The 22,437-nt window shown below is 41.6% G+C and overlaps 1 protein-coding gene across 3 annotated transcripts in view; it reads right to left on the reverse strand.

Annotated features, from left to right (window-relative positions):
- Positions 1–21,179, reverse strand: part of asz1 (ankyrin repeat, SAM and basic leucine zipper domain containing 1) — a 76,267-nt gene extending 55,088 nt beyond the window's left edge. The window contains exons 1-3 of one of the 3 annotated variants that reach the window (XM_078948267.1): positions 21,007–21,178; positions 19,802–19,898; positions 19,540–19,662 (exon numbers count right to left, since the gene is read on the reverse strand). In XM_078948267.1, the coding sequence (XP_078804393.1) occupies positions 19,540–19,662; positions 19,802–19,898; positions 21,007–21,126 (340 nt within the window). In that variant the 5' untranslated portion in view covers positions 21,127–21,178. Of the gene's footprint in view, positions 1–19,539; positions 19,663–19,801; positions 19,899–21,006 lie in introns of all 3 variants that reach the window. The other 2 variants (XM_004086224.5, XM_078948268.1) reach the window with 2 other exon arrangements.
- Between the last annotated feature and the right edge of the window lie 1,258 nt (positions 21,180–22,437).

Here is a 22,437-nt window from a genome sequence, read left to right on the forward strand (position 1 = left end):
TGGCAGTCTGATGGCTCCCACACGTAACAACGCACCCGCCCCTCATACACAAAACGTACAGTATTAAGTCCAATTGCTTTGCACAGAAACGATTTGCTCCATCCACCGGCGCAACGGGGACGAAGTGCTCCTCCTTGAAGCCGCCCTGGCCAGAGGTGTCGGAGTAGATAGGAAGGGGAGACAAGGAGCGCGCGGGGCGGGAGCGGAGCGCAGAGGCGTCCGCGGAGTGCAGAGGCTTCTGAATTCTGACGCACGCGCCGCACTGAGGCGCGCGCTTTTCAGTCGCCGCTGCTGTATTTTACCGGTGTGTTTTTTAACCAGCCCTGTTACTCCCATAACGCTGCCGCGACACAATTGGAAGGAGAGCTGTACCCGTTCACCCCTCCATGCACTGCTGATACTTGCTCATTCTTAAACACGTACAACAGAATGGCGAGCCGGGCATTGGCCCCGCCTTTAGCCCCTAAGACTCATGGGAAATGTGGAATCGCGGATGTAAATTTCCTCATCATAACTGAGGGATGTAATGTTGATTATATGGTTACTGTTTGTAATTTTATGTATGATACCTAGATTGTCAATAAGTAAAAAAAAATGAAATAAAAACACCATAACTGAGGAACTTGTGAACAGAATAGAGGTCCATGCTGTTTGACAGATGTCGATACACTCAAATACATGAGCCAGAGGCAAAGCTGGCACCACCCACAATGTGCTAATTAATTGCACTCACTCTGGGATACTGGCCGTGATCTGTCAGGATGACAATATCGCCTAACACATGCGCGGCTTGTACTCTGACGCGGCTTGTGTATGTATAAAACTAAAAAAAAAATGTATATGTATGTATAAAACTAAAACACTTGAAAATGGGTGGGTGCGGCTTGTAATCGGGTGCGCTTTGTAGTCCGGAATTTACGGTAGTTAGTTGTTGTTACCGTTTGTTTGTTATTAAATATACTGTGTTCTAATTATTAAATTTCATTCTATTCATTTCCAATACAAGCTGCGTGCGTTCTTGAGTGTGCGACCCGGCCACTCGCCAGACGTTTTTATGTTGGGGGGGCAAGAGTCCCGACACCGCGACTCTTGCTGCTTCATCACCGCGGTGATGTAAAATCCCACAGCCTCACAGGTCTACCCCAGAGCGGGTTAATAATAATAATAAAGTAAAATAATAAAGAATCAATCACCGTTCTTCTGGGGGAAACCTTTTTTTATTACTGTTCTCCTTCACTTCGCAACACCGAGCATAAACACGCACCCCCAACACTTTTGTGCTACACGCGCTCTTCCTTCCTCCTGCACACGCAGGGCGCCGACACACTGGTTTCAGCACATGCACAGTCATTCTACAACACCTTACTGTTATTAGCTAATAAAGAATACTGTGTTGTAATTATTAATTTCCATTGTATTCGTCTGCGACGCGGCCCCCGGGGAATTTTGTGTTCAGCTGGGGGTAACCCACACCGTCACAGCTCTAGTTATAATACAACTAACTCATTTGAAATGAAGTCAATTGACTCAGCTCATCAGTTACGTAAAAACCTAATAATACTTGAAAGCTATCAACATTGAGTTGAGTTGGAACACAAACAATGACTACGTATTTTTGAACTATTGCATAATAAAGAAGAACAAAATATCATAACGGAATAGATAACAATAATAGACTGAATATGCACATTTCACTACTGTAACACATTAGTGCTTATTTAACTTCATTAAACATAAGAGGAATCTATTAATATTGACACAACATATGAACAATTAAGATAACCCTTCCATAAAGAACATACCAACAAGTCGAATATAGTCTTTATATCACTTCAAATTAGTGATGAAAGATAATGACTAAACAACCGATACTGATTCCCGATATTGCCTCTTGTAGCCGATACCATACTCTGATATTTTTTTTAAATACTTAAAAATAAAAAATATAATAAAAAAGCATTCCACCAAAATGCTTTTTCATTTCCTTCCTCAACACAGCTTATTCTGTCACTTAATTAAAATTAAAATGAAAATGAAAATGGTATTTGACATTTCATTTTCAAGACGTTCTCTGGTAAATGTGTAGCATAATTCATTTAGAAATGTCTAATTTGACATTCAAAATGGATTAATAGAAATGCTTTTTAATTTTCAAAATGAAGCTGCTTTTTTTGACTCAAAATTAAAAAGAAAAAGCAATACTTCAAAATGCTTTTTCATTTCCTTCCTCAACCCAGCTTTTTCTGTCACTTAATTAAAATGATAATGAAAATGGTATTTGACATTTCATTTTCAAAAAGGTTCCTGGTAAATGTGTAGCATAATTCATTTAGAAATGTCTAATTTGACAATTAAAATGGATTAACAGAAATGCTTCTTAATTTTCAAAATGTAGCTGCATTTTTTGACTCAAAATTAAAAAGAAAAAACAATATTTCAAAATGCTTTTTCATTTTATACCTAAAACCGCTTATTCTGTGTCATAATTCAAACGAAAATGCAAAGAGGGAATTGCATTTGCATTTTCACATCCACCCCGCGCACCTTGTCACAATATTCATTTCAAAAAAGCATTAGCAGAGGGGAGGCGGGGCGATGACGTCACTGCTTTCTCCGTGTGTCCGGCTGCTGACTGACGCACACACACGCACCAGGAGCAGACTGTGTTAGCGGCAGAGACGAGGGTTTTGTGATGGTTGTGAACTTCTGATGAGTTTCCACAGCTTCTCAGGACTACATAGCTGCATGTCCGCCTTCTGCGGTCCTCCTGACGCACCGCGGACAAGCTTTTGTTCTTCGGACCGCCAGCTGCCTTCGCATAGCGGAGCGCGAAGCTCCCGATGATCGCTGAAGGCGGAAATGCTGCTACGATCTGAGAAACCATTATATGAATTTGTGTTTCCAGTGGTGTCCAGAACAAAATAAAGACTGATTCCCACATATTTACACATTTATCTGCAGCTTCGCGGTGAATTTACTGTTTGATGACAGCTGGAGCTCCATCAACAGACAGCCGATTTCTCAATGCTAAACGTTGCTGGTTGGACCAAAAACACTCACTCAGCGCGAAGCTGCAGGAGACTATCTTCATAATGTGCTTTTATAACAGTTATGCTAATATTTTACGGCCTGCTCTGCTCGATCATAGGTTTTTAAATCCGTGCGGTCAGACGACGCTAAAGTTGGCTTACGATTTACAGCTTCTGATTCGCAAGGGAGCTAAAGGAACATTCTGCTGCATTTTTCACATTAAGAACACCTAAAACCGGGTCCTGTTCACAAACCGTTGGACCTGGCCTGCTCAAACCTGGATTCCTGGATCTTAATAAATCAAACAGCAAATTCACCGCAAAGCTGCAGATAAATGTGTAAATATCTGGGAATTATATCAGTCTTTATTTTGTTCTGGACACCACTGGAAACACAAATTCATATGATGGTTTCTCAGATCGCAGCAGCATTTCCGCCTTCAGCGATCATCGGAGCTTTGCGCTGCGCTATGCGAAGGCAGCTGGCGGTCCGAAGAAAAAACCTTGTCCGCGGTGGGTCAGGAGGAGGACCGCAGAAGGCGGACATGCTGCTATGTAGTCCTGAGAAGCTGTGGAAACTCATCAGAAGTTCACAACCATCACAAAACCCTCGTCTCTGCCGCTAACACAGTCTGCTCCTGGTGCGTGTGTGTGCGTCAGTCAGCAGCCGGACACACAGAGAAAGCAGTGACGTCATCGCCCCGCCTCCCCTCTGCTAATGCTTTTTCGAAATGAATATTGTGACAAGGTGCGCAGGTTGGATGTGAAAATGCAAATGCAATCCCCTCTTTGCATTTTCGTTTGAATTATGACACAGAATAAGCGGTTTTAAGTATAAAATGATAAAGCATTTTGAAATATTGTTTTTTCTTTTTAATTTTGAGTCAAAAAATGCAGCTACATTTTGAAAATTAAAAAGCATTTCTGTTAATCCATTTTAATTGTCAAATTAGACATTTCTAAATGAATTTTGGTACACATTTACCATGGACCTTTTTGAAAATGAAATGTCAAATACCATTTTCATTATCATTTTAATTAAGTGACAGAAAAAGCTGGGTTGAGGAAGGAAATGAAAAAGCATTTTGAAGTATTGCTTTTTCTTTTTAATTTTGAGTCAAAAAAAGCAGCTTCATTTTGAAAATTAAAAAGCATTTCTATTAATCCATTTTGAATGTCAAATTAGACATTTCTAAATGAATTATGCTACACATTTACCAGAGAACGTCTTGAAAATGAAATGTCAAATACCTTTTTCATTTTAATTGTAATTTTAATTAAGTGACAGAATAAGCTGTGTTGAGGAAGGAAATGAAAAAGCATTTTGGTGGATTGCTTTTTCATTATATTTTTGAGTCAAAAAATGCAGCTTCATTTTGAAAATGAAAAAGCATTTCTGGTTTTGACTTTGCTTTTTATTTATGCTACATAATCGCTTCCATATAAAACAGGGTAAAACACAATAAAACACTGAATACAGAGAAAATTCAGAAAAAGCTATTTTAAAAAATAGGTAGAAAGTAGGGGCAGATCTGAGGCTGGGAGGAAGGGAGTTCCAGAGGGATGGAGCCACCACTGCAAAAGCTCTGTCACCATTAGTTTTTAACCGGGTTGTCTTAACAACCAGCAAACCCTGGTCACATGACCTCAGGGACCTGCTGGGTGTGTACGGCTGCAAAAGGTCTTTTAAGTAGACCGGCGCTTGGCGATTGAGAGCTGTGTATGTTAAAACCAGGATTTTAAAATGCACTCTGTAGCGGATAGGGAGCCAGTGCAGCTGGATTAACAACAGGGTGACGTGTGAAAACTTAAAAAAATTAGTTAAAAGCCTTGCAGCAGCGTTCTGGACAACTTGGAGCCGTTGTAAAGATTTTTTGCTTAAGCATATCAAGATGGAGTTGCAATAATTAAGACAAGATGAAATAAAAGCGTGGATGAGCATCTCTAACTCAGAACGTGACACAATTGGACTCAGTTTTGCAATGTTTTTAAGATGATAAAAACAAGAATGTACAAGTGACCCGACATGTGAGTCAAGGGATAAAACCGGGTCTAGAGTCACCAGGAGGTTCCTGACAGATGGCTTGATAAAGAAAGCAAGAGGACCAGGCCACTGGACTATCTGGGGCAACTGTCTGGAACACAGACTAGAACCTCAATTTTAGCTTCCTTTAGTTGGAGAAAATTATCATTCATCCAACTCTTGACTGAATCCAGACACCTGCGTAAAATCTGTATTTTAAAAACATCCTGCAGTTTAAAAGACACAAAAAGCTGAATATCATCAGCATAAAAATGATGAGAAATATTGTTAAAAAAACTTAAAATGTGCTGCAAAGGCAATAGATATAAAATGAACAATAAAGGTCCCAAAACTGAGCCTTGTGGGACACTAGAAATGAGGGATGTAGAAGAGGACTCAAACTTAAATACAACAGAGAAAGATGTAACCGTCAGATAAGAGGAGAACCAGTTTAAAGCAGAACCAGATACCCCAACCCAATTTTTTAGCCTGTTCAGGAGTACACAGTGGTCGACAGTGTCAAACACTGCAGTTAAGTCCAGTAGCAGTAGCACAGAGCATTTTCCTGCATCAGGATGTCATTATTGACTTTGAGTAGGGCTGTTTAAGTGGAGTGAGTTCTGCGAAAACTTGAAACTGATGCCATGACTGTCGAGAGCGGTTGTAAGTTGGTTAGCAGCAACTTTTTCTAAAATTTTGGACATGAATGGGAGATTAGAAATGGGTCTAAAACTGTTCAAGAGGGAGGAGTCAATGGTAGTGCAGGGCGCTGACAGCTATTTCCATGCAAGCCCCACAGTTGTTTTTTTTTCTTTTTCCAGAATGAGTGCTAATGCTAGCAATGACGGCACCTTCATATTCTTTTTACACATCGCAGTGGGGAATTTTTAAACAGCTTGTGAGATTTGTAGTGTTAAGGCTCAACCTTTTTTCCCTCTTTGTGACACTTCTGTCGAACACATTTTGCAAAGAGTGAGTGAGTCGTTGATCTCAGACACGGCAAAATAAGCGCAAATGGGTGAATTCTACGCCATGTTGCAGACAGAGCTCTCTAGCGCAGGCGCTCAGAGATGACGTCACGTGCATGCTACAGAAGCTTGCAGGATGGGCGGTGGGAGCAGACACCTTGCTGGCACAACAAAATACAGAGTTGTGAGTGAGGAAGAGACGACAGTTTAAGCTTTTAGTTATCAGTCCATTTTATCGGAAAATCTTTTTCTTATCGGAATTATCTGCATGACGTGTCACTGTCTACTATCGGCCGAAAATTATCGGTAACCGATTATATTGTAGAACCTCACTTCAAATTCCTAAATTTGCAGCTCTGGAACAATTCCGCCATGGCACGGTGTCTTCTACGTTGCTGTCAGTAGCAAACGCCAATAAACTCACATAGTGCCCTCTAACGCAGGGGTTGGGAACCCATGGCTCGCAAGCCATATCTGGCACTTTTGATGGCCACATCAGGCTCGCAGACAAATCTTTAATTATATTATCTTTAATTATATTAAAAAAATGTTTCATTTGACCAGTCCTCCTTGGGCGCGATGCGATGCCAGGGGGGCGGGCAGTAGTAGCGATGCATGGAGAAAAAATATCTGTGCCACTATTATCTGTTCTATCACAGAGTTTGAAACAGCCTTAAACTGTGAATTGCCATCCCGGCAGCTGCGCGCTCCCGTCTTTAAGCAGGAAAAGGGGAGGGGTAGTGGGTGCAGGCAGCAAGGTGAGACGCACACTGATCAGAACACGCTGCCCATCACATACCACACTGCAGCATGAGTATTGCTGTACTGACAATGTTTGGCTCCACGTCTGCATGTGAGCAATCTTTCTCACATCTGAAGAACATTCAGACCTACGATCATGTTTAACGGATGAAAGTCTCAACGGCTGCATGAAGCTTAAACTCATCACTTATCAACCAGACAAGAGCATCAGCAAAACCACCACGCAGCACCAGAAGTCACATTTTAAGAAATACTCATCATTTAATAGCAACAGCATAATGTAGCGTCCCTTTCCCACACTGAGGCACGGAGACTTAACCTCTTTTAAGGTTCTTTATTCTGGTTACTGCAGACCATAAACAACGCCGTACAACTAACTCAGCAACTCCTCAATCTCTCCCGCCGACAGCGCTCCCCCCAACTTTATATTCTCCTGTACCAGCCCACCCATTTCCTTATTTGGACCATAGCTGAACCCCATTGGTCGAAACTCCCCAACGAGAGGCTGAGCGACAGAACTGAGGGCCAACCAGCATCTCTGCTTGATGCGTTCAATGAACTCCAGAACTTAAAACGCGACCCAACAGCCACCAAGTTAAACTGAGATGTTATTAAAACGAATCCACAGACTTATTGTACTTTAAAAGTATTGAAATTACATAAAATGCTCACATTCACTTGTATTTTTGGTTTTAGTTTGAAACATATTGTATGGCTGTCACGAAATTACATTTAAAAATATGTGGTGTTTATGGTTCTCTTGGCCAAAAAGGTTCCCGACCCCTGCTCTAACGCTCGTTTCCATTTGTTTAAAAACACAACAAAATCCCATGCAGGTTAACACCTAAGTGAAATTCACATTTTCAGCCAACTTATGCAAAAAGCATAACTTATACTCTGAAAAACATTGTAACAGATACAAAAAATAATGGTACAAATTAATCTAGTCATTACATTAAAAAAAAGGATTATAAAGATTTTTCTAAAAACAAACTTAAGGAAGCCTTAACAAAAGTGCATAGGTTTTCAAGTTCAAAACATAAAATCCATACAATGATGACTGTGACCAGACAGCAGACACCAAGCAAACGGAGCAAATCTAAACAAGTTGCGGCCCATTTATGAAGCCTACGTACCCCAATGAAGCAGTCAAAGCTCAAAAGATGATTGGTGTGGGACTTTAACACATTTATGTCAATAGCATAAAATAAAAGCTGGATTTTATAACTTTTGTCTCATTAATTTTTTTTTTCTGAAATCCAAATGTCTGCAGAATACAACAAAAAAATGGACTACCCCAACAATACTTTGGGAGGATTGTATATGTGTGAGCTTTTCTGAATCTGATTCTTAAACACCTCCACTGTTTGGGGTTCCACAGTGCTCTGTGCTAGGCCCTCTACAACTTCCTCTGGTTTCCACTAATGGAAACACTGAGTTTCTTTTCACCTTTATGCTGACGATTTATGATGATCAGCTTTATTTAACAATTTTAAAAAGGTTTCCTGTCATTTCATTTTTTCCAATTTCTTAACTGCCATGTTCATCAACCTTTAGATGGCCAGGGAGTTCCTGTGACTATTCCACTGTAGATCTGGGTCCTCTAGTTCTACAGCCTAAACACTCTGGGTCATATCTGGTGATGTTAAACTCCAGCTTCTTTTATTTGAGGCAGCTGGTGAAAGAGCAGCAGTTTTTTTAATCAAAATGGCACAGTAAACCATGGTTTCCAAGATGGGTTACTGCAGGGCTCCAGACTAACTTTTTTCACTAGGAGCACAGTGGCCCCCAACTGAAAATTTTAGGGGCACAACCAGAAAATTTAGGGGCGCATACCGTAAATCAACATGCTAACCAAATCTACTAATTTCCACTGTATTACGAATAAATACTTTAATAATAGATGCCGAAATTACAATGTGCTGTTCCAAATTCAGTGTCACATTTTATTCTGCACTTTTGAAAATGCAACAAAAAGGTAAACTGACAGCACCATCGCTGTCATGACAGTACAAATAGTAAAAAAAAAATACCATACATTTATAATTAAAAAAAAGTTTTTAGTAACTAAGTGATTACCGTAGTAACCTTTCGGTCATTTCACAGTTTCAAACAATACTTAAATGTTTGTAAACATTTGGGGATGGAAATTCATGTTGGCGACACCAAATAGGTGCAGCCAAGATGCACAATAATTTGAGATCACGCAGATGGACGCAACGCTGCACAGATCACCTGGTGTGAGACATATTTTTGTTTTTGCTCTAACATCACCTTTCAATCAAAACCAAAAAACATCAACAGAAAGGGGCGGAAGCAAGACCCCAACCTGAGCGAATGCAGCTGGAAATTTAGTACTGAACTGACTGAAAGCTGCCCTACAGACTACAAAACAATGCATTATGGGACATGTGTCCTGATGGGTTTTTGTAGTTCATTGATCAATTAAAATAATTTAAAATACCAACTTATTAAAAAAAGGTTGCATACATTACAAAACATTAAAGTAATTATAAAAGATGTAATATCACAGATCATACTTAGGGGGAGAGGCATATTAAAACTAAATTGAATGTTAATGACAACTCCTAATTCCTGTTCGCCTTCATGCCCCCCCCCCAGGGCGCTGGTTCATCTTAAACACGTCTATTGTTGCATTTTCCCCGTTTTAAATCGTGTTGTCGCTCACACGTGTTTAATGTTAGAGCCCCGTTAGCTGTCACGCATGTAGGTGTGGCACATTTATGCTCCTCAGCTGACCCAACTCCCGCGGGAGCGATGTGCTGCCGTAGTAACAGCCGTGCATGATGAGAACCGTGGTTTGCTTCGCGAGTTTGAGACCTCTGCTGTACACTCTGGCACTGGTACACTAGCCGCAGGTCGGAAGAACGAATCAATAGTTCTCTTCCTCATAGCTCAGACGCACATATCAGGTTGTGCTGATAATCGTCTCCGTTTCCTTCCCACAGATGTTTACGCGCACTCGATTATCTCTGGGCTCCGCCCCTCCACATATTTTAGCCACTTACAGTGACTTTCCCTATTCTTCTCACACGCATTGGCCGCCTCAGGCATCACTCAATGACACGCGATTGTGCGCTCGCGTGTGCTCCAGTCCAGTGTCATGAGTATTTGCGCAAGTGTGTGTCTGTCTGCGTGCGTGTGCGCTCGCTTCTCATTGATGATTTCATTGCTCATTTCATAGATCATTGACGTGCCCCTTCCACGTTTAATGTATAAAAAATACGGAGGGTGGGGGAGGCAAATTTACTGGTCGCACATGTGCGACTGGATGTAAAATTCAGTCGCACACTCTCAAATTTTGGTCGCAAAATGCGACCAAATGGTCGCAGTCTGGAGCCCTGGGTTACTGTAACTATTTATTTAAGAGTCAGCAAGTTGTCCCTTTCACGTCTCTAAATAGTCCCGAATGCTGCTTCTCGTTTTCTGAGTGTGTAAGATGAGCTACATCAACCCAATCCTGGCTCCCTTTCAATGGATGCCCATTGAAACAGGTGACCAGTCTGTCATGCAGGGCCACACACTCACATGTCTACATGTACACCTAAGGGCAATTTGAATGAACTTTTTATACTTACATAAAATTTTGCTAAGAACATTTTTGAAACGGTGTTGTTTATTTTACTGATATAGTATTATTTTTATTAATCATATGCATGACTTTTATAAGTTACACAATCTGCATATATTTTGGATAAATGATCTGCATTTGTAATGTTGATTTCTAAAAGTTATTTTTTCCATAATTAAGTAATTCATCTTTGTCATGTGCTTTATTGTTACTTCAAGATTCTTAATTTTGTCTGATAAAAGTTATGAACCGGATAATGATAAATCCTGTAATAAAATGGTTACGGTATAACAGGGGTGGGATTATATGAGTTCGCTTCCTTCTACTCCCTTTGAAGCAATATTTATTAATATGTCTAATTATCCTAAGTTTGATTTGTCATTGTATGAATGGATAACTGATGATTGTATTGTTATTGTGTATTATTCTTATTTGATTGCTTGACATAAACCATTTCAAACCAAATAAAAAAATTTAGACTCCCCTATCGCCCTATGAAGCATGTTTTTGGACTGTAGAAACTGGAGTGCCCAGAGAAAGCCAACAAACCTCACCAGGGCTCCAGACTAACTTTTTTCACTACGAGCACTGTGGCCCCTAACTGAAAATTTTAGGGGCACAACCAAAAAATTTAGGGGCGCATACTGTAAATCAACATGCTAACCCAATCTACTCATTTCCACTGTATTACTAATAAATACTTTAATAATAGATGCAGAAATTACAATGTGCTGTTTCTAATTCAGTGTCACATTTTATTCTGCACTTTTGAAGATGCAACAACAAGGTAAACTGACAAAAGCATCGCTGTCATGACAGAACAAATAGTAAAGAAAACGGATGGAAATTTATCTTTGTGACACCAAATAGGTGCAGCCAAGATGCACAATAAGCGTGTTTGAGATCACCCAGGTGAACTCAACGCTGTGCAGATCACCTGGTGTGTGACATATTTTTGTTTTTGCTCCAACATCAACTGTCAATCAAAACAAAAATATTGCGAGAAAGGGGCGGAGCAAGGGGCAAACCTACCCGAAAACAGCTGGAAATTTAGTACTGAACTGACTGAAAGCTGCCCTACAGACTACAAAACAATGCATTATGGGACATGTGTCCTGATGGTTTTTGTAGTTGAGTGATTAATTACAATAATTTAAAATACCAATTCATTAAAAAAGGCTACATACATCACAAAACATTAAAATAATCATAAAATATATAATAACACAGATCACACTAAGGGGGAAAGGAATATTAAAACTAAATTGAATGTTAAGGACAACTCCAACTTCCTGTTCTCTTTTAGTCTTGCTGCCCCCCCCCCCGGTCTCCCCAACGATCCAGGCGAGGTGCTGGTTCATCTCAAACACGTCTATCGTTGCATTTTCCCCACGTATTTTAAGTGTGTCTAAAACTAATGTTTTTGCTCGAGCGTGTTTAAAGTTCAAGCCCCGTTAGCTGTCACGCATGTAGGTGTGGGACATTTATTCTCCTCAGCTGACCCGACTCCCGCGGGAGCGGTGAGCTGCCGTAAGGACATAACCGTTTGATGCGCCGCCGTAACCGTAACCAAAACCTAAACCTTCCTCCGGGTCTGTGCGGCCCAGAGAAAAGTTCAGCACGGACTGCATGTATTTAGAAAATTACGAGCGAATAAATACGTTCTAAAGGGAAAGTGAAGAACTCCTTAATGTGGTCCGGGGAGGGGGCGGTCAGGTTTCCTGCTTTAAAGCCCGGTCATTGTCACGCCCCCAAGAGTCATATACCCCACTGTGATTGGTTGGTTTGTCAGCTCCGCTCACGACAATGTAAAAGTGTCATTCATACAAACTGGCGGGCTGCAGTAACATTAAACCTTCATATTAAGGCGGGGGCCGCAAAATATCATCTTGGGGGCCACAAATAGCCTGCGGGCCGCGAGTTTGAGACCCCTGCTGTACACTCTGGCACTGGTACACTAGCCGCAGGTCGGAAGAACAAATCAATAGTTCGCTTACCCATAGCTCAGACGCACATATCAGGTTGTGATGATATTTGTCTCCGTTTCCTTCCCACAGATGTTTACGCGCGCTCGATTATCTCTAGGCCCCTCCCCCTACACGCATTTTAGCCACTCACAGTGGCTTTCTCTATTCTTCTCACACGCAGTGGCCCCCTCACAGACGGGTATCACGCGAGTGTACGTGCTTGCGTTTCATGAGTATGTGCGCGAGTGTGTGTGTCTGCCTGCGTGCGTGTGCGCTCGCGTCTCATTGATTATTTCATTGATCATTGACGTGCCCCTTCCACGTTTAATGTATAAAATACGGAGGGTGGGGGGGGCAAATTTACTGGTCGCACATGTGCGACTGGATGTAAAATTCAGTCGCACACTCTCAAATTTTGGTCGCAAAATGCGACCAATTGGTCGCAGTCTGGAGCCCTGCTCACACAGAAAGGTCCCAGCTGATATTCAAATCAGGGACTTCTTAATGTAAGGCAAAAGTGCTAACCACCCCCCTTAGTACACACACCCCTCCCCCTTCAATATATACATTCCAACATAAACACACACACACCCTGTCAAACACACATACACGCACACACATTTTGCAAGGAAGGTGGGACCTGGGTCCATCTGTCCCCTACCCCTTCCCTGGTGGGGGGTGTGGGCCCCTTGGCCCCTTCCCTTGGGTGCCGGCTTCCTGGGCCCGGCGGTGCTCTCTCCGCACGGTGGGGGGGTTCACCTTACACCCGAGCCGTGGGTGTTCGTGTCCCTGGGGGGTGGGTCCTGGTCCTTGCCCCTGAGCGCTGGGCCCCGCCAAACTTCCAACATGGCCGAGCCTGGTCGGGCCATATTTACAACACCCACTGTGGGCCCCCTTTTTTCCCCGGGGTTCCCCCCTCCTGGGCGGGGGCGGCGGGCCCCTGCCTTGCTCCTCCCTGGACCAACCGTGGGTGGCTGCCTGGAGTGCGGAGCGGGTCTCCCTTGGGGGGTCCTGGCTCGTACCTGGGGTTGGGGCGGGGGGATGCCCGGAACTCCTGGGTGGTGGGGTGCTCGTCTGGGGCTGTGGGCGTGCCTCTCCGTTGGGGCCCTGCGTTGGGCTCTCCGGGCACGGCGGGGGGGGCTGCTTTCCTGGCTGGGCTGGGGCGGCGCTCTCTTTCCCTCCACGCCTCCCTGCTCTTTGGCTCTGGGGGCCTCGCGGCGGTCCTGCTGGCCCTGGCCTGGGTGGCGGTCTTGGTCGCCCGGGGGGCGGTTGTTCCCTGCCTGTTCCCGTGTGGCGTTGGGGGGATTCCGGCTGCCGCTGCTGCTGCGGCAGGGGTCTGGGTGTGGGGGTGGCTGGGCGATCCTCCTCCTTTTCACATTCCACCATCCATTTTAGAAGAACATAAACACTCACCTGAGCACAGGTGTTAGCTCACCTTTGCACTAATAGTTTGCATGATTGAATGAATGAAAGATTTCACACTAGTTCGTTTAAAGGAATAGGTAATGCGTTTGTGAACACTTTCTATTTTGTGTACATGTTGACATGTGGACATTTTTGCAGCTAGCAGGTGTGTTGATAACATTTGAGTGTGTGTGGACAGGCCCCGCCCTTTTTGTACTACATTTGAACCGTACCGTAATGATAAACAACCAGTAAACCTGTCTGCTCTATGCTGCTTCATGGTCTTACCCCCCCCCCCCCTCACTATCACCCCCCCTCTCTAACATCCCTCTCTCTTCTTCCCTTTTTTCCTTTTCCGTCCGGTCCAACACCAAAGATTTACAAACATGGTTGAAATTAATAAAGTTTGGCCTCAATTACAAAAGGGGTTTATTCAGTCATGCCTTTGGTTTGTCTGAAGATGAATAACCCCTCTTGTTAAAGTAAAATATGTCCAACACAAGAGGCCCTCAGCTCTCATCTGCCTGCCTAGCTGTTGGACAGGACAAGTAAAAAAAAAAAATTTAAAAAAAAAGTGCTAACCACTGCCATGCAACCCTTAAGTAACATTTTGTGCTAAATTGATAAAACTGATATTTCACCTTAACTACCAAAAACAATTCAAAGGCCTTCATTGTAAAAGAAAACAGGAAGAAGCAAGTTCCTTTGCCTTTTTTTTGTCCCACTAAATTTTCTACTTATTCAGCCAAACTGAAACATCTCCAACAGATGTCTTCAATTGCTTTGCTTTTGATCAAGGTGCAATGTGCATGACTTTAAAACAATTCTAAGGATAAGCAGGTTTCTCTTTGGCGTCATAATCATTAAGTAATATCAGATGAATTAAAACGGTGCATGGGTCTGATCGGTCTCTCTGTGTCTGGCTCTGTAAAGTGAAGAAACACAAAAGATCTGACAGAAGATTCCTGTACTATTTTATCAAAGCTTTTTAAAGTTACACATATTTCATCATTCTAAAAAAAACTATTCTATGGAATAAATCCCCTTTTAAAGTTTAACACTGACAGAAAAACGTCAACTTCTTACCTAAAGTTAATATTAACTAAAGTTGGTAATGGTTTAACTTAAGTTGCAGCAAAAGCAGCAATTCTAAAATTTGGAGGATTAGTCTGGGGACTAGGGTTACTTTACTTACTTTGAGTGTTAATATTATTTACCAGCCTGTCTAAAAGTAGACAATAATAAAAAATTGAGCCATTCCATCTGCGGCTTAACTTTGTTGTGAATGACTTAACTTGGGAAGCATTCATTCCAAAAGCCACACAGCTGAAACTTGATTTGATTTTTAGCATTGTAACGTGCTGAAATCCAAGTTTTTCCAATTCTAGCTATTGTAAATAATATCAAAGACAGCATTAAGTTAATCAGTTATGTTTCAAAAAAACATTCAACTCACTCACAGACAACATTAGGATATGAAGGCCAGGGGCAGTTTTGGAAAAAAAAGACAGTTTCCTCTAGTTGCTATTTTTAATGAAACTGTCTTCTACATTCGGAGCCATGTTCCTGTAAACCTCCTGAGAAACTTTACATCCAAGAACACTAAAACCCACTTTCTTTAGGGTGTATTAAGACTGAGAAAATCCTTTCTTCCGGACCAAGTCAGCTTAATTTGTTCCAGATCGAGTCCCAAACCTTACCTTTGGTCTGCATTCAAACTAGCATCAAGCAGACCATTCTATTCCGGACCAAAGCTTGTAAACTAAGCCATATGACTGAAGATCTCACCAGCCATTGACCAGGAACTACGAGGGAGGGTCAAAACAACAAGAGAAAGACAGACGTGCTGCACTTTACAATTCTTATTGGGACTCTTAACTTATTAAAACTTTATATTTAAATTACCAGTTTTGAACGTCAAGAACAACACATTTTATTTGTTTTTTTTGGTATGGCAGAGGCATGCTGCAAGGCGGCTACTACAGGGAGACGTGCCGTGTGAGCTTCAACTAAGAGGATGCTAGCAACTGCAGTGATGAGGAGACGTCGGGCATGAAGGAACGCTAATAAGTGTTTGACATCTAGATTGTCAGGAAAACCGGGATAAGTGATTTGTATCACGTTAAAATATGTTTTATGAGTCGGAATTCATACGACCACATTTGCTGTGTCTCATCATTGTAGTGTAATGGCATTGTTTTAGCGCCAGGCACCTGCTACATAAAGACACACGGAAAAGCATGTATGAAGCATTTTAAGTGGTGTTAAAATAAACTTTCTAACAAATAAACAGTTGGCCCCTTTTTTCTGTTTGATAACAGAAACATAATTTCTTTACATTTGTCCACTGCTCATCTGTTGGTACATTCCTACTCTGTTTACATTACATGACCACCAGCTATGGTGGCCATTTTGGTCCAGTTGTTCCGCTGCAAGGATGGATTGTATTCAGACTGAGGAATCTCAGAGCGAATCGAAGCTCAGTCCGTCTGGAAACGGACCGAGACCAGCTCCAAAGATGGGTCAGACAGCGGCTCTTGGTCCCGCACCAGGGTCCGCTTAGGTGTATTCAGACTGAAAATTTGTTTCAGATTATCAGGTAAAAAAAACAAATGCGTCCAGTCTGAGAACCCCCTAGAGGTGTTCAACAAGAAAAGTGGAGCTGCTTATTTAATCACGATATCAGCCCGTGCAGTACACAATACACAACAACGGCATACATGTTAAAACAATCTCATGGCAGCTTGAAGTGTTTAAACAATCCAATACAGTCTTTTACGCATTTGACTGGATCGGATGGTGCCCTTATGTTAGATGCCTGCTTGTTTTTCCATTTCTTCAAGCATCGCAAGTGAGGTCATTGCAAATATTTTTTACTAATATCAAACATCACAAGTTTTCCTCATGGCACAGCCCTACTCATTCCTGAGCACTTTTTAAAAGTTTATTTCTGTCATTAGAATTCTTTAGTTAAATGCTCGCAGTTTTCTTAAAATTGTGATCTTTGTTGAGCACCATGTTCAAAAACTGAGATGCTAAGAGGATAAGCATATCAAATGTTCACCTGGGGCGGCAGTAGTGCAGCCGTAGGGCGGTCGACCTCTGATCGGAAGATTGCAGGTTCGATTCCCGCCTTGCCATGAGTTGAAGTGTCCTTGGGCAAGACAGTAAAACCCCATCTTGCCCACTGAACCCCACCTTGCCTCTGGTGGAAGTTTGGCACCAGTGTTCGGCAGCGCAGTGTGTGAATGTCTGTGAATGGGCCGGGGACTGTAAAGCACTTTGGACCTCTAGAGAAGGTCGAAAAGCGCTATACAAGTATAAACCATTTACCTCGTGCTGTTTGTCACTGGTGTCAGAACAATGACTGTGGGCACTTCCCATGAAACGTTTACCTTGAGTTAATATAACAAGTAGGTTATATTTGTTTTAGTTAAATATGTTGCTCTAATGTTATATATTTACAACAAACACTGTCTAAAAGAAAAACTCAAGTTCACCAAGTGTTATGCAAGAGCCCCTGACCCCCAACACACCTAAAATGATCTAGTTTAGATTTGGCACGTTTCTTCCAGTAACCATTAGGCGTCCTTGGTGTTTTGATGGGATTTGTCTGTCAGGCTGCTGGAGGTGGGTTAGCTGAACCTGTGCTGGTTGTGGCATTCACCCAGTCAAATTCATGACTGTGTGTGCTGTGCTGCATAAAAAGAGTTTTACAACACTTTCCATCAGGTAGTTCAGGAAGTGTGCTGTTGGCAGTAAACGACAGCAGAATCTATTTGAGTTTCTAAAGAACATTAGTACTTGATGCAAAGATGCTCAAAGATGCTTCCTACCCCTTTAACATCAGAGATGTCACTGGCGACACCAAAGTAACACAGGTTCTTTGATATACCGTCACTTTCATTTAGTGTGAAAACAGATTAACAGTGTTTGTGGGTTGTCACCCCCGGACCATACAAAGCAACCCAACATGTAAAAAGTTAACAGGTTCTAAGCCTCTGACCTCCAGTTCACAGGAGCCATAAGCCTGTATGTTCTTTATTTTTGCCTGATTCAGGTCATTAACAAACTCTGCAGACAAATCTTACGGTCATGAAAGGCAGGTGTGTTTATCAGGGCTGGGTTTCCCCAGCAATATCCAATATCAATTTGATTCGGCCCACTCGATTCAACTTGATTAGATTTAATTTTGAATTTACATTTAGACATTATATTGACATATATTTGTGTAGAAATTCAATAACAATCTATATGGTAAATGGCGTATACTTGTATAGCGCTTTCTACCTTCCTCGAAGGCCCAAAGCACTTTACAGTCGCAATCCCATTCACACACACACCTAACGCCTCAAACGGAGAAGCTTCAACAAAATTGTTCAGAAACCTGCATTTCAGTTTGGCCAATAGGTGAATCTCACGCTATGGAATTACACTTTTTTTCCAGAAGATTTGAGCAAAAAAACTGCGCTTTAGACCACAAATGCTTAGTTTAAAAAAAAAAACTTTTCTTTCAGAGAGTTTGGAAAATTCATGCCTGTGATTATTTAAAGCTGTTTGTTTAGTCAGCAATGTATGTTTAGGTTGAACGAGCGTTGGCCGTCCTATGGGAATTTCCATTATACGCTAGCATCTAGCTAGGAGACTTTGGCTTTACTGCTGTTATTGTTATAATTACACTGTAGATGTATCAGAGTATGTTAGTAATGTTCCATGAATCTTCCCATTATATTTTGGAAACTGTCAAGCAGTTTTTCAGTTGCTCACCATGATTTGTTTCAAACCTTGATCTAGCCAAATCTCACAAAATCTCACGAGTGTAACTTTAGGTCCCCAGAAAAGAAAGGCATAAAAGATAAATCTTTACTTTTATGGGTCAATGATTGTTCTATTAAGCTTAGATCGACTCAGATTGGTTTATTGATTTTATTAACCAAGCCTTTGTGCTTAAGCAAGAAAGGTAGAAAGCATACAGATTAGTGGGTTCTAAGAACTGGGCTTTAAAAGCCCTGATCTGGATTATGGTCAGATACAAGTAGTTGGAGCAGGAGGAGGTGGATGTATGATGCAAAACAAACTTAAAGGATCAGTAGGCTGTTCTAATGCCACACTCTACTAAGCAATAGAGACAATTTACATTTTGGACAGAATCAGACAAAGTAAGAGAATTGCAATTGTATTCTTTAGCTAAATTCACACCGAATGCGATTCATGCGGCAGACGCGTAGCTTTCAATGGTAAGTCAATGTACAGACACAAGCAAACATCCTGCGGTGCGCTTTGAGCATTGGGCAAAGCAGATTGGTCTGTCACACCGCATATAGAGTTAAAAATTCTAAACTGGCAAGGTCGACGTGTCAACCAATCAGGGACAAATACAGAAACCGTTTAGTTGCAGTGATTGCCTCAATGGGTTATGTAACAAAATATTAAGTTATGGGTACCATCATTTATGCCCAGCCCTATTTCATTAGTTTGTTTTTTTAAATAATTCGGTTAATCAACAACTCCGAAGTAATGGCTGATTTTGATTATTTTCAATAAATTTTAATTTTTTGTTACTTGTGAACTTTTTAAGTCATTTCAGTGAGCATTGTGGACTTTCTTTAACTGAGGGGTAACAACAATCTTGTCCATCACTGTAAATTTGACACATGAATCGTGTTTGGTGTGAACACAGCATAACAGTTCACTTTGCACCAACAATTCCCCCAAGGCTGAATGTTGTGCTAAATGTTTCTCAACCGTCTAAACTGCAGCTACACCCAGATTCCTGAAACCACATCCAACTGACCTTTGGTGAAATTCGCATTGGCCCCTCTGTCCAACAGCTGTTTGGCCAAGTCGTGATTTGCCATATTGACAGCAAACATAAGTGGACTCCATCCAAACTCAAGCTTGGTGTCTACATCCATACCTGCCCACCACAAAAGCAATGCAAACAAGCGGTTTAGTTATAAGGCAATGAAAAGTAAAGAAACACATGAGGATTGAAGCTGTTCTATAGAACCATTTACCTGCTGATGCAAAAAAAATAAAATGTAGTTCATACTTGCCATTGTCCAGTAACCTGATAACTTCATCCGTTTGTCCTTTACTGATAGCTCTTTTCATCATCCACACATCTTCACACTTAAATGTAGAGTCGTGGTCCTGAGGAAAAAAAAACAACAGTAGCCTTACACTTCAGGGATTTCTAAAATCAGGATTCAATAATAAGGAGAAAGATCTTCAAGAGAAAGATCCAAAAATTCAGGTGTGAGTAGCCTGCACAATATATCGCACATTTATTGTTATCGCGATATCAAGCTGTGCTGTGCGCGAATCGCAAAAAACGACGAAAATTGCAATAAATGATTACCTTAAATGTATTAAAACAATCTTATGGCAGCTTGAAGTATTTAACGAATAAAATAAATCCATGTATAAATTTGGGTATTTAGATATACGCCTTCAAGTTGTTGACTGATCGGAGAGAGCTCTTTTATGTTATGTTCACCTCCTATGTAGACTAGGGTCGACTCTTATTTAAATTAAACTGCTGCAGTGAACTGGAAATGATGTTGGTTGTTTTGCTATTTATTCATGTATCGAAAGTCATATTGTCATCGCAATATTGATCATTAATATCGCACAATGCGAGTTTTCGTCATATTGTGCAGCCCTAATGTAATTAGGGGCATGATTGGAGCTGTTCAGCTGTCCAGTTTAGATCCAGATTCCAGTTCAGACCAGGAAAACAAAGACATTCATGGATATTTGTCTGACAGAGGAAGCATCAGAATGGAGCAGAGCAGGGAGCTTGAGGCCCAAAGACTGTGGCACACGACACTGCTTCAAACTTTTTTTTCGTCTGCTCCTAATTTACAACGATTTTAACAAATAAATACTCCAAAAAAAACGCTGTTTTAAGTCTAATTTCCTTTGTATACGTCCTCCATCAACAGAAACTGCTACAAGAAGAAGAACATGATGTTAAAAACACGATTTTTTCCCAGACAATGGGTCTCTATCCGATGCTTATGACAAATATCAAGACTCAGATTAGAATATTTCCAATCTGTGGTCCAAAAAGCGCTAAGAACATGTAGCTCTAAGTTATTTGGATGTGAACCGAGTTATAAAACTACATCGACTTGATCATTTCGGCAGTCAGTGTGACTCAGCAGGCGGGAGCGCTGCTAGCTAACTCGGCTAGCTGTCGCGTGCTATCAATTACTTCGAACAACAAGTTAAAAGGAAATTCAAAAGATGGACTGACTTTTTCCCCAGACTCTTTGGGGAGATAAGTTGTCTCCACGCCGCAGCTGATGTCGCTTTCATCATTACTTCCTTCACTTTCTGCTCCTGCCGGGAAAGCGTATTCCGTGAAGTCCGCCATGACCTGAATCTGACTGCACGGTGCCGCTCAGCAGAAAGTACCCGGATGTGGCGAGGAAGTAGGCGGAGCTTCGCCTCAATCCACAAACCACGAAGTTTAAAGTTTATTTTTATTTTGACATGTTCTTGTGGCATTTTCTCATGATGGAGGACTTATATAGAGGGAAAAAGCTCGAAATTTCATTTCTAAGTATTTCAAATCGTTGAGAATCAGGAGCAGATGGAAAAATACAAAATTGATTGTTTTTGTGACTCGGAAAATATGCTGGGCGGGCTACAAGCTACCTGTTCCGCTCCATTCTGATGCATCAATTTTGTAGATGAATAGATCCATGTCTGTCTTTGTTTTCCTCGTCCAAGCTTCTGATTGGAAACTGTGTGGCTGGATAGATCAGATGTTGCTCTCCATTTTGGTTGCACTGGTAATGTTAGGTTGGGGTTGTGAGGGGCTGTAAGCTACCAAGAGACAATGAAAACAAAGGGTTGATGGGAAATGAAGAATGGGGCACTCTGTGCCAACAGTCCCTTCCACCTGTCAAAGGTGAATTTCAAATAAAATCGTGCCTCTCTGCAGAAACTGTCCTAAAAACGAAATTCATTCATTCATCTTCTTAACCGTTTATTCCCTTTCGGGGTCACGGGGTTGCCGGAGCCTATCCCGGCCACTTGGGCGTAGGCAAGGGATGTCCTGGACTGGTCGCCAGTCTGTCGCAGGGTGGAATATCCTCAATCACACATCCACTCACTCTCACACCTATGGACAATTTAGAGTTGCCAATCAACCTATGTAGCATGTTTTTGGATGGTGGGAGGAAGCCGGAGATCCTGGAAAAAACCCACGCATGCACGGGGAGAACATGCAAACTCCACACAGAAAGGTCCCCCATTGATGTTGTGTCTTTCATGTCCCCCAGCCAGGACTTGAACCGGAGGCCTTCTTGCTGTGAGGCAAGAGTGCTAACCACTGCACCACCGTGCAGCCCCTAAAAATGACATTTTTTTTAATTTTGTCTAAAAATAGCGTCATCAAAATTAAAAGACCACTGTAAACACTTATACAATATCAAAAGATGATCAAAGTGGGACTTTAATTCATTTAAGAACTTTTTTAATGATTCCTTATTTCATCTTTTTGTCTGTGATTATATTCTATAATATTTAATTAAGATTATTATCATACTATAGTTCTGCGCAAATTTCAAAACAGTCTGTTGAATGTTTATCAGGGGTGTAATGATTAATTAATTAATTAATCAATTTCTATTCCTGCAATCAAATCAGATCGATCTGAGGCAAGTTGTTAATTGAATCG

This window comes from Oryzias latipes, chromosome 6, assembly GCF_053564925.1.
Source record: "Oryzias latipes strain Hd-rR chromosome 6, Olatipes_Hd-rR_3.1".
In the NCBI taxonomy this organism is placed as follows: Eukaryota; Metazoa; Chordata; class Actinopteri; order Beloniformes; family Adrianichthyidae; genus Oryzias; species Oryzias latipes.